Here is a 12,893-nt window from a genome sequence, read left to right on the forward strand (position 1 = left end):
CTCAAACTAAAAATCAACTCAGAAATGAATTCATTTGCTTGTTTGATTCCTATCTGGCAACCTAACAAGGGAACGAAGCACAATGTTGACAATGTTTTTGTCAACACCTCAGCTTTTAGAATTCTGAGGAAAGACCCTTTCACCCTCTACCTCTGTGCAGCTCTCAGCCTGTGACATATCATGTCATGGCACAGTGACTCACTTCCTGTGACAGGAAATATTTAGTCACCCACACTGGCACAGAGTTTCTGTCACTCCCACATATTAGCAGTCCTCAAACATCCCCCAATAAACGTCTTTCCCCTTTTATATAACACCTTTGCATCGTGGGAACATCAATTGAGGTCTGTCCTGAGATATTTTCTAATTGTTTCTTGTCTCCATATGTGTGTTTGCTCCTCTAGGACTGATGGCTCAAGGGGGTCCACGGCCAGGCATGCAGCAGCAGGAGGGCTGGGTGGGTTCAGCCTCTGCGCCTCCTCTGGGAGCGTCCGGTCCTGGGCAGCAAGGCCCCATGCAGGGCAGGATGGGGCCGAACGGTGCTCCGATGAGGCCCAACAGCCAGCCGGGGCCCCGACCAATGCTCCAGTCCCCAATGATGGCCGGTGGTGAGAGCCCAGTGTGCCCTGAAAATGATACATAAAGTTTTAAAAGCAGAAACTAGATAACATTATTTAGTAGATTCCAGATTGACCCATAACAATAAAGCCCCCATGTCTTCATCTGCCCAGTCTCTATAAGAATACAAAAGGTGCTAAAGCATTTAATACAGAAAGCTGATGAAATACTTACATTTTATAGATTGGCCGCTAAAGCTTATGGTGCAGAGGGACTGGTAAGGCGCAGAGGAAAAGACCTCAAATCACCCATATTTTATTGCCGTTGAGTGTTAAAGGTTGCCACCCAGTGGCTAACCAGAGTACAGCACTCATGAAATGAACATAATGTCTAACCTGACACTGTGTGCTGTTTGTTCTTAGTACAAGAATATTTACCATCCTCTCGCTTCCAGATGTTTTCCTCAAGATAACCAAAGTTGCAGAATTGAATGTCTACCGTCTACTTTCCTGCCTTAATCTGTTTTTTTTCCCCCTATTTAGCCCAGTCTGATATGGATATTGGTATGGTCAGCCACCATTTCACCCAACAACAGGCTCCACCCAACCAGACAGCCCCCTGGCCAGACAGCATGATGCCCATCGACCAGACTGCGTTTGTTAACCAGACCAGGTAAGAACTTACTTGCAAATTACAATTACATGTTTTTAATAATGCAAAAAAAAAATCTTAATGGCCTCACTTCTCAATAGTAGCATTTATCTTGTTGTCAAACTTTCCTGTATGAGTATTTTGTTGCATTTACATTGTTAGTCCAAGAGTTTTCTTTGGTCTATACTGGACAAAATCCTGTCATTGAGAAACTATAAAGTACCTTGTCCGTCTCCTCTCTTCCCAGGCCGGTGCACTCTGCTCAACAGGAAGAACTGCTGTGTAGTACGGGACACGGTTCTGGTGAAGGCAGTGCGGTAGACGAGGGGGTCCTGATGTCCCAGCTGTACACTGCACTAAAAGATTTTGATGGCCTGGAGGAGATTGATCGTGCTCTGGGGATCCCTGCTCTGGTAGAACAAGTGAGATCACAGTCATATTTTATTGTTTTTAGTGACTCTTTTATTATTATCTTTTATGGCTCTGCATTTTTTCATTTATTTCTCCGGCTGCCTGTTTCAGAATCAATCAATGGAGCCGGAACAGTTCCCCCAGGACCCCTCCATGATGATAGACCAAAAGCCCCCCATGTACTCCCAGCAGTTTGGTCCCCCACCATCCCACATGGCCCAGAGGGGCTACCCCGGTGCCCCCATGCAAGAGCCAGGCTTCCACCCCATGTCTGGCCAGATAGGTCCACGCCCAGGTTACCCCATGATGAGGATGCAGGCCCGGCCCGGCCTAAGGCCCGCTGGGGTCGTACCCAACCAGCCCAACGCACTACGACTACAGCTCCAGCACCGGCTACAGTCACAGCAGGTACGCTTTTTTTGCTTTCTTTTATAACCAGGCTGTTCAGTCAGCAGCTGTGTGACTGAACACGCAGAGGGGAGTTGCGTCATTATCCTTGAGGTTGACATTTTGGCAGGTTTTCTGTGCGGACAAGGGCTAGTTGGGACATTTAGGTCTACCTGCTATGTGCTCATCTTTCACTGGAATATCATTTAAAGCCACACGGTACTTGTGTTTATATTTTTTGGTTCGTATTCTTTAATCATTGACTAGCTAAAAGTGAGCAGTACGTATTACAAATTAAAAGTATTATAAATATATTTCAATTCACTGGTGTTTGTCTAAAACTCTTCTTCTGTCTCTTGTCCCAACAGAACCGTCAGCCAATGATGACTCAGATGAGTAGTGTGTCAAATGTGAACCTACCTCTTAGAGCCAGTGCTCCAAACCAGGTAGGTCACCGCCGCCATCACATGATCCGTCTGCTCTAACATGTTGTTATGACTGTAGGTAGTGTTTAGTTTGTTGATGGCTTGAAGTAAATTCAAGGCTTTCATTTTAGTGTTTATTGTGTTGCAGAGGAAGAAGTAGACTTAGTTAATGTAGGTCTATGACACTTTTTTTCCTTTTTTTGCGTTTCCTCTATTCTCACACCATCATCCTCCTCCCACCTCCAGGGGACCATCAATGCTCAGATGTTGGCACAGCGTCAGCGGGAGCTGCTGAGTAATCACCTGCGACAGAGGCAGCAGCAGCAGCAACAGGCCCAGCAGGTTCAGCAGCAGAGGAGCATGGCCATGCGGGCCCAGGGTCTCAACATGCCTCCCAACATGGCCGCCGGCGGCATGAGTAACCCCCGGATCCCCCAGGCCAACCCCCAGCAGTTCCCCTACCCGCCCAGCTACGGTACCAGTACAGGCCTGGCCTCGCCACCTCCCTCTACCAGCCCCTTCTCCTCCCCTCTCTCCCCTAGCCTGCCCTCTCTCCCCCCAACCCTCAGCTCCACATGCATGGCACCTCCTCCTCTTCCTCCACCTCCTCCTCCTCACAGATGATGATGGGAAACACAAACATGATGGGCGGTCAGTACGGGGCCGTACTCAGCCCCCAAATGCAGCACAGTGCCTTTCAGTTTCCCAACTCAGGTACTGCCCCCTCACGCCAGCCTACCACACACTTCACCCGACAACCTGTGTGTGTGTGTGTGTGTGTGTGTGTGTGTGTGTGTGTGTGTGTGTGTGTGTGTGTGTGTGTGTGTGTGTGTGTGTGTGTGTGTGTGTGTGTGTGTGTGTGTGTGTGTGTGTGTGTGTGTGTGTGTGTGTGTGTGTGTGTACCATTGTGTCTGTGCGTTGATGTGGCTGATTGCACAGCATCACATGCTTTTTAGTAGCTCCAATCATCTGATTTGTAATATAATAAACTGATGCTCTGCATCAATCAGCCGCCATTGAATGATCCAAGTCATATTACATTCTTTACTCCTCAGTTGTTTTTTAATTACATAGGATTAGATGCCACAAAGTGTGATCATGTACTCTCGTTGTACTTTGCACTGTCCAAAATGGTGTCCTGGCTTTACACTCTTGCTCCACCAGAGGGCACCAAGAGCACAATAATCAAAGTTTAACAGAGGATACACACTGAAACTGGACTCTTCAGATTGTGAGCAGACAGAGCAACGATCAAGGCTGTCCGTTGACAGTGTGGCGAGTAATCTGGACATAAACTGATCATCTAGTATTAAACTGATTTGTATAATGACATGTTTGATTTATCCCTCTCACCTTAATCTGATTCTGGCCCCTGTGGGTTTGTACAGAGCAATTACTTCCACTAGACATTGCTTCTCTCTTTCCCATTTCTCCCAAGCCATCTCCTTATTCCCTTTCCTCCTCGCTCCTTGCCTGTTCACTGCTTACGTGCATGTATTCATTTTTTATTAGTCAATAATCCTGAATGCAGACTGAAATGGACGCTCTTCAGTCACACAAATCATCATGTTTGCTTAATTGCCCATTCCATGATTGTGTAAATGATATGGAATGCTTACATCTACTCCACTCCTCTACTCAGTAGGTTGGTTTGTTGTTGTTTGTTGTTTGTTGTTGTTGTTTGTAGGTGTATTATGCTTGACCTTTCTCGATGCGTCCGCCACAGGTATGAGCCAACAGGCAGACGGAGGCTTTGGAGGTCCCGGCGCTCCACAGAGCCCCCTGCTTTCTCCCCGCATGGCCCACACACAGTCCCCGATGATGCAGCAGAGCCAAGGAAACGCTGCTTTCCAGGGCTCCCCTGACATGAACGGCTGGCCACAGGGTAACATAGGAGGCAACAGGTAAAGACGGATAAATAAACCCTTAGTGTCTGATTAGACCCTTAGGTTCCATATCAATATCTCACATAACCATAGCCGATATATGTCCTTAAATCCCTTTAGAAACCATTTTAAAAAAACGACATCCCTAACAACTTGCCTAAGAATCATTCTGTTTCTCCTTTTATCTTTAGATCACAATCATTTTGTGGTAGTTGTCTGTCGATGAGTAAAGTGCAAACAGGAACTGTTTATAGCTGATCTTGCATTCTAATAAACACATTTGTACACATTTGCCAAAATGTAAACCAAATAACAGGGCTCATGCTGAAGCCACAACTTACTCCATGCCAACCTTATACTTACAACAACATATTTTCTGCTTATTTCAGTAGTCTATGAATTAAATACATGCTTCTTGGAAACTTCAAACTTTGGATAATGTTAAAGGAGTACTCTGTTGCAATTATTGTTTTCGTAGTAACTTGCCTCTGCACTATACTTTTGCTCTGGTTTATGCTTTAAGATGCTTGTTTAAGAAAGGAGATGCACTTATGACTTCTGGTGACTAGTAGTTCTCTTGAATACCTATGTTGAATACACTTCCTGTAAGTCGCTTTGGATAAAAGCGTCTGCTAAATGACTGTAATGTAATGTAATGTAATGTAATGTAATGTACTCAGCTTCAGATAGAGGTCCATCCAAACACGTACTTTCCATGGTGCTCCTGAAGGAACTTCTCTGCTCCCATGGTTAATTGTTCGAGCTCACCCATCTTGATCGGCTCCTTTGCCTTCCCTCCGCTCTCCCTAGTATGTTCTCACAGCAGCAGGCATCCCCGCAGTTCACCCAGCAGAGTAACAGCAACATGTACAACGGAAATGGCATGAGCCTCAACAATGTCACCATGGCCGGCAACATGGCCCCAAGCAGCATGGGCCAGATGGCCGGACAGATGAGTGTCACGTCCATGGCCTCAGGGCCCTCACCCGGCCTGCCCTCCATGGGCCAAGAACAGGTAAACACCGGGCCAAAATGAAGACGCTTTTTAGAACTGGGAGGAGCAAAAATTACAGTTACAAATTACACAGGTGGGCATCCTTTAGCATGGCCAGACCAAAGTAGAGGTTTCTTTACATTAGCGTCTTATAGGAATAAAAGTCAGACACTTGTAGAGTTTAGGCCTTAGAGGTCAACAAAGTTTAACAAGGTAATTGGGGGAACAAGAAAAAGTGAAAGGTTCGTATTTCTTTCTCCACACTCCAGACTTCCTATGAACGTGTTTGTCTCATCTTAAGACCCTAAGTGTTTGGGTACACTTATTGAACAGCCGTGCTAGTGAATAATTTACTCAGTAGTTTACGTAGCTCCTCTAGCTGGAGTTCTGATACTTTACTTGAACTTAGAGGACAATGATGTAATTAGCAGCGGGCACTTTAGAGCCAGACCATTTAGCCTATATAGACTGTATAGAATACAGAGTAACTGTATGATGTTCAAAGGCCGGCCTGTCTGGACTTTGGACAAATTAGCTGGCACAGATATGTCAGACATACACACTCTACACACATAAACAAGTCAGACTTTGATAGGAAAGACAACCGACCTCAGTCACTCAATGAACATTGGGTAAAAGTACAAGTATTTTTGCGAGTATTTAATGTCAACCAAGTTAATCCGTCTTCCTTTGTCTCCCTGGTATTGTTAGCTTTGTACGTGAAATGCACTGTTGTTGTCCATAATGCTTTTAAGCCCAATAAAGGGCCATGAATATTTAACCAAGGTGCTGATGTTTGATTGTCTGCACTTCAGGCTGTTGTAACGTACCAGTATATCTGTCACCTGATTTATCCTCCTTCCAGGATTATAGAAATATATTGGCACTTAGATTATTTCAATTATTTACCCTTTGGCCATTAGTGCAGGCTTTTGTGATTTACTGACCTGTTTTAGGCTTGATGGTGTGTTCCAAGAGAGGATTTCTATTTGTTTATAGTCTTTATGCACATGTGGCGGATTTACTCCAGACAAGTTCAAGTTCTGCAAGTTCAAGTGTTTTGCTGAATTGTGTATTTGTTAAACGCTCTACAAGTTGTGATCCAATACGTGTCGTTTCTCTGCAGAAATACTGTTGACCCTCAAGGAGTTCTAAGCCTGAACCTCACTGATCAGCTGGAGCAAGGAGCGCGTCGGCCCTTTAAGAAATTGTACAAACATGTAACCAACCGACTGCCCCTTGAACCAGCCAGGCGGTGCCCTGACCTCGTCTCCCCAGCCCACGTTTGTCGTCTGTCCCAGCTGGGGCCTCTTTGGCTGCCCCCCACCCCCACCCCCCACACCCCCCATCCGGAGGAGCCTGTCCCCCGTACAGACACAGGAGAGTGAAGAGGGCTGGGGGAAGGATGGTGGATCTCTGTTCCAACACGCCTAACCCTCCTGGAGGAGAGCCTTGTGATGAGCCAGTCTGTCTGCCTGTCCAGCTGCATTCACCGTAGTGTGACTTACTGTAGGCCTCCCGGTGGGGGGACACCGACCTAACGGGGCAGCAGTGGGTGGGATCCCTTGTTCTGATGAATGTATTCCTCTCAGTGGACAGCGGCCATTTACAATCTCATCTCAAAAAAAATGACGTACACTGATTTTTTTTTTTTTTTTTCTTTTATGTCCTATCTTTCTCACACATTTGTGACATTTCCACATAGTTCCAAAATGGCAGCAAAGACTCCAAGTTATGTTCAAATTCATGGATGGAGCTCCAACACTTAGCCGGTTTTGCCTTTTTGCTGTTCTTTATTTTATTATTATTTTAGTTTTTGTTGTTGTTTTTTTTTGTTGTTGTTGTTGTTGTGAGAATTAAGATGTAGAATGAAGATATGGTTGAAAAAAATGATCCTGAAAACACTGCAGAAGAATGGTTTGAGTGGAATGGTGATTTGTATGATTAGACTAATTTAGTCAAGAGGTTTATATAGTGTATTAAATTAAGTTTTATTTTTCTGTATAGATTCATTTTAATTATTGTAGATGATTCTTTATCCTAGTAGCAACGAGAAAAAAGATTTCTAAAAGTGTGAAAGAGGCACTTTTTTATAATTTTAACAGTAATGGTTGTATTCTTTCTGAGAAGATTCTTCTATTAACATGAATAATGGATTATACTTTGGTCCTTTAGTTTCAGAAGATCTCAAACTCATATATATGGTTTAAAAATGAATTTCAGAGTTTGTACATACCAATAAGTAAAACATTGTCTTTCCTATTTATTTTATTCCTTAGGGTTTGGTTCCCCCGTCTGGTCACAACTGCCTCTTGAAGCAGAGAAGGGTTTTTTGTTTTTTTTGTTTCTCGTTTTTTGGGAAGTGGAGTGGGAGCCTTTTACAATCTGATGTTCTGGTACGATGCAGACGGGTGAGGATGGGTAGTAGGGAGGGGTTGTAAGGGGGTGTGCTGTGTATACAGTGTACAGATTATCGCTTGCTTCTCTGCCTTTAGCATAGAACACCACAAAAAAAAAGGAAGAAAAAAAAACATACAAATTCAACACAGCCATACAATAACTTTAAAAAAAAAAAAAGATTAACAGAAGTGTGCTTTCTATGTTGTCTGGAGTGAAAAATGCTTCATACAAGCTGCTAGGTGCAAACTGTTCTGGTGTGATGTAAACAAGCAATAACGATTACTTGAGAATCTCTTGGGGTTTTTTTGTCTTTTTGTTTTTGTAATTTTTGTACAGTTTCCTGAATAAAAAAAAAAAAGGACACATTTTTGCTCCACGTTTGGATGCAGTATTAAACACAGTTTTTTATTGCAGTTTGTACCAAGAAAGTCTACATCCACACGCAGCGTTCCTAATAGATTATGCAGCATTGGCTGAGGCCTGGAGAGGGGAAGTAGTTTGTGATCCCCTTGTTGACACACGCCCTCTCTGCCTCCAGCCACTCCTCTATAGCAGAGGTCAGAGTTAAGACTGCACGGTTCACCAGACCTGCTCTGACAGACATTTAGCCATATTTTATGACCTCAGGCACTTAGTTCAACTATAAAGTGTTCAGTAATGACGAGCTGTTCTTGTGCCCCTAGTCGGGGGGGTTTGGTTTCGACCTTCGCAAGATTTAAAGCAAGTCATCTTCTCTTAACCTCAAAAGTACATTTTCCTCAACAAAAAAAAAAAAAAAAAAAAAGCAAACATTTTTATAACTATTTTAACCCAGGACAGACTTGGAGCAAGCCAAATAATCCTCACCTTTTCAATTGGATTTCTTAATTCTATCAGCTTTTATTTTCATAGGGAGACCACCTGTTGGTCTGCCTGCTTTGAGGCCCACGGAAAACAAGAAATTAACGATGATGTCACTTAACAGGGTCCTAATGTAGACGTGGAAGCGCAAAACAGGAAGAGAATCATTCTGAATGTATTGTCATTGAAGGCCTAAGGATGTGACTGATGGTGTTTATCTCAACATGTTGACTATGTGGTGTTGTACAGTTGTACCATGCTCTTCTCAGCATTTCGATAGGAAGTTGCCTGTTGTTGCTTCTTTTTTGCTTCTTGTGTAAATGAAATTTGAAGCTGTAGCAAGTCAACTTTGGGACAGAAGTCTGCATTAATGTTTTGGTTGTCATCGTTGCAGATGTCCTGCGGTTGTCTTGCTTTGGGCCTACGGGAGATCACTCTTCTTTTCTTTTGTTGATGAATGCTGTTTTGATTGTATCATACAGTTGTGCAGAACAAGCCTTTTTGAGCCATTTTAAAGAATGATTCACAGCCCTCTGCAAATTTCCAAAGATTGTCAAGATTTTGAAAAAGATTTAAAGCCATGTGGTAGCAATGCATTTTTTAAAGCATTTATAATGAGGACAGGAGCAAATAAATGATTTTTGCCCCTTACAAATATCCAGGCTTTTGACCCACTAAACGAAAAAATAATATTTTTTCTCTTTTAACTTATGGTTTTGAAGAACTTTAAATGCCCTTTTGTATTGTCTGCCAATTTCTTAGAGCTAAAATGCAACCTTGAAATGCTAAAAACCCTAGCATAATGCCTTAGATTTCGTCTGTTCTCGTTCTTGTACATTACACCGCTGTCTGTATAAATTTGTATAATGACTTGTGTACAATATTGAATGGGTGCATCATCGCTCAGCTCTTCGCAGTTGCTGGAGACTCTGTCTCCGTTGAACTGTCCCTCATCATCGCTCTCTCTCTGTTCTGTGTTGGGTTGAAGACTCTGTCGTTTCATCCCCCCCTCCCCTCACTGTTTGTATGGAAAAGATGATGCATAGGGATATTGAAGCAATATGTAATATACTATATGGACTTTCTGAGGAAAGCTTACTGTTGTGTTTTTTCCCCCCCAGATATTTTTTTTTCTGCATTGTTCACAGGAATCACACTGTATACCTGCATCCACCTTTGTACCCCTAGTGTGTGTGAGCGTTTTATGCAAAATTAGATATACAAGAGAAGTTAAAACCACAGTTATGCAAGTTGTGAACTAATATGGCTTCGCTGATGCTATTTGCCTTGTAAATAAAGAATTCTGTTATTGCAGTATTTTATCGAGTGTCTCTTATTTCATGTGATTAAAAGCAAAAAAAATAAATGAAAAAAAAATGTCTAAGGCCTCCATGCATTGTATTTTCCCAAATCAAAAAATTTGCCCAAGAAGTGTTTTGATTTATATCCTTGAACGGCTAACAAAGTAAAATACAATAAATATTTAAATAAATAAAATTAAACTGTGAAAATGTTGTTTTTTAAGGTGATTCATTACAAATAGCTTCAATAAGGATTAGAGATATTATTACAGACAGATGTTTTTAATCAGTTTTTTTGTTTTGAGTTTATTCTAGCATTTACTGTAAATGTATCGATATAAATACATAAATGTATTTCTTAGATATTAGGGACAAGCATACAAACCAATGACGCTGAGTTCTAGTGATCCAAATGCAAAGCTCAAGAAACGAAAAGTAAAGTTTAGCACAGAATGATAAGATAAGATAAGATAATCTTTGCAGGCTTACAGCAGCATAGAGTTAAAGTGCACACAAGAGACATAGTAAAGAAAGACAAGATAAAAATAAAAAACAAGTATTATAAATAAGCAATAAAAACAGTAGAAAAACACAATAACTGAAATATAATATTTACAGACAGAAAAAAAAAACTATATTAACTATTATTGCAATGAATGATGATTAGAATCACCTTTAAACTCCATGACTGCGGACTAAACTTAAACAGAAGTGTTGATGGAGGTTCGGCACAGTTTTAATCGTTTTGCGGCCGATTAACGACCTCTCTCCTCCTAATCCACCACATCCAAGTCACAACAACACCCATCCAGACTCCACAGGGGGCCTCAGATACAATCCCATGTGTGTGTGTGTGTGTGTGTGTGTGTGTGTGTGTGTGTGTGTGTGTGTGTGTGTGTGTGTGTGTGTGTGTGTGTGTGTGTGTGTGTGTGTGTGTGTGTGTGTGTGTGTGTGTGTGTGTGTGTGTGTGTGTGTGTGTGTGTGTGTGTGTGTGTGTGTGTGTGTGTGTGTGTGTGTGTGTGTGTGTGTGTGTGTGTGTGTGTGTGTGTGTGTGTGTGTGTGTGTGTGTGTGTGTGTGTGTGGAGAGAAGTTAACGGGGTGGGTTGTCCCTGAGAAAACGTGGGACATTGAGATGCATGACGTTATTCCTGACCAATGGGAGGAAGCTGCAGGGGGAGCATCTCCACCTCCATCTCCACCTCCATCTCCACCTCCATCTCCACCTCCATCAGACCTGCCCTCAGATGACCAGCGACCAGGGAAGAGTCCTGCAGCTCAATCTGGAGACTTTTTGTGTTTGATTTGTAGAAAACTAAATCCTGGACATGACGGAGACAACTCATTTTATTTAACAAGGTAAGCTTGTTTTTTTTTTTTTCTTTTCTAATTTACGTTAAATTGCTTTTATCACCTTTATGTAGGGAAGTCTGTGGAGTTACCTCATGTGATAGGTGTTTACTTTAGGATTAAGATAATCACATGTGTGTTTTTTCATAGGATTTATATTACGCACAGTAAAAAATTCATTTTTATTCTGTTTAATTCAACATTTTTGTTTTATTTTTCTTCATTCTAATAATCTTTAGCAAATATTGCTCCAACATTTCGCCTCCTGATTTATTTATTCTGTTTATCTCGCACTGGTCTATTAAAAGCTCCATTAATGTTGACCTCTGCTCTGGATGACTGTTCTTTCATTAGTGTCATGACCCTGATTTGTCTCTCTATTTACTGGCTGATTGGTAAACGGTTCCTTAAAAAAAAAAAAAAAAAAGAAAAAGAAAAAGAAAACCTTATTCCAGCCGGTCGTTTAACGCCGTGTGTGTGTGTGTGTGTGTGTGTGTGTGTGTGTGTGTGTGTGTGTGTGTGTGTGTGTGTCCTCTCAGCTGGAAATATTGCAAAATCGGCTGTTCAATTTCACCGTGTTCTGCTTTTACTGAATGTGCAATAGAATGTGTTCCATACATCCTCTGCAGTCCTCACTTCTTTCTTTGGTTTACATTTTAAAACTGAAATTCTAGATGCGTTTTTTTATATTATAGATATTAGTAATAATAGTTATATTAACTGAGGAATTAAACTACATCAAGATCACTATTTTATAGGGGTGTGACGATACACTCAGCTCACGAGATCGAGACGAGACGATATTTTAAGAAAACTACAATGACAAAATATATGACTGGAACAGACTTTTATTTAACCGATTATTATATATTATATTATAACTTAAACACTTAAGAACTTAACTTAAACTTAGAACTTTAACTTAGAAACTTAAACTACAATTTAAAAAAGTGGTAAAATAGTATTTTACCATTTGTTGGATAAGTAAATGAAAGGCTTGCTCAAATAAAATAAAAAAATCAATTCAGGTGGTCAACCTCTCTCGACAAGTTTCCTCTTTTAGATTCTTGCATTAAACTTTTATAACTCTCTCCTCCTCCTCTTCTTCTCTCTCTCCTCCTCTTCCTCTTCTTCTTCTCTCTCTCTCTCCTCTCTCTTCTTCTCTCTTTCTCTCTCCTCCTCTTCATCTTCTCCTCCTCTTCCTCCTCTTCTTCTCTCTTTCTCCTCCTCTTCTTCTCTCTCTTTCTCCTCCTCTTCTTCTCTCTCTCTCTCTCCTCCTCTTCCTCTTCTTCTCTCTCTTTCTCCTCCTCTTCTTCTTCTTCTCCTCTCTCTCTCTCTCTCTCTCCTCCTCTTCTCTCTCTTCTCCTCTCTCTCTCTCTCTCTTCTCTCCTCCTCTTCTTCTCTCTCTCTCCTCCTCTTCTTCTCTCTCTCTCTCCTCCTCCTCTTCTTCTCTCTCTCTCCTCCTCTTCTTCTCTCTCTCCTCCTCCTCTTCTTTCTCTCTCCTCCCTCCTCTTCTTCTCTCTCTCCTCCTCTTCTTTCTCTCTCTTCTCTCCTCCTCCTCTTCTTCTTTCTCTCTCTCTCTCTCCTCTTCTTCTTCTCTCTCCCTCTTCTTCTCTCTCTCTCCTCCTCTTCTTCTCTCTCTCTCCTCCTCTTGAAGGCTACACATCTCCATCCACACCTCCCCGGTGCTGTC

The 12,893-nt window shown here is 42.1% G+C and overlaps 1 protein-coding gene across 2 annotated transcripts in view; it reads left to right on the forward strand.

The window, feature by feature from the left end:
- The window catches only part of ncoa2 (nuclear receptor coactivator 2), a 53,790-nt gene extending 47,146 nt beyond the window's left edge, over positions 1-6,644 (forward strand). Inside the window, exons 14-22 of one of the 2 annotated variants that reach the window (XM_054622558.1) lie at positions 405-608; positions 1,101-1,230; positions 1,457-1,631; positions 1,732-2,028; positions 2,376-2,453; positions 2,679-2,907; positions 4,159-4,336; positions 5,129-5,333; positions 6,439-6,644. In XM_054622558.1, coding sequence (XP_054478533.1) covers positions 405-608; positions 1,101-1,230; positions 1,457-1,631; positions 1,732-2,028; positions 2,376-2,453; positions 2,679-2,907; positions 4,159-4,336; positions 5,129-5,333; positions 6,439-6,450 — 1,508 coding nt within the window. In that variant the 3' untranslated portion in view covers positions 6,451-6,644. The remainder of the gene's footprint in view (positions 1-404; positions 609-1,100; positions 1,231-1,456; positions 1,632-1,731; positions 2,029-2,375; positions 2,454-2,678; positions 2,908-4,158; positions 4,337-5,128; positions 5,334-6,438) is intronic. The other variant, XM_054622559.1, reaches the window with a different exon arrangement.
- The last annotated feature ends 6,249 nt before the right edge of the window (positions 6,645-12,893 follow it).

Source organism: Anoplopoma fimbria, chromosome 21, assembly GCF_027596085.1.
Source record: "Anoplopoma fimbria isolate UVic2021 breed Golden Eagle Sablefish chromosome 21, Afim_UVic_2022, whole genome shotgun sequence".
Lineage (NCBI taxonomy): Eukaryota > Metazoa > Chordata > Actinopteri > Perciformes > Anoplopomatidae > Anoplopoma > Anoplopoma fimbria.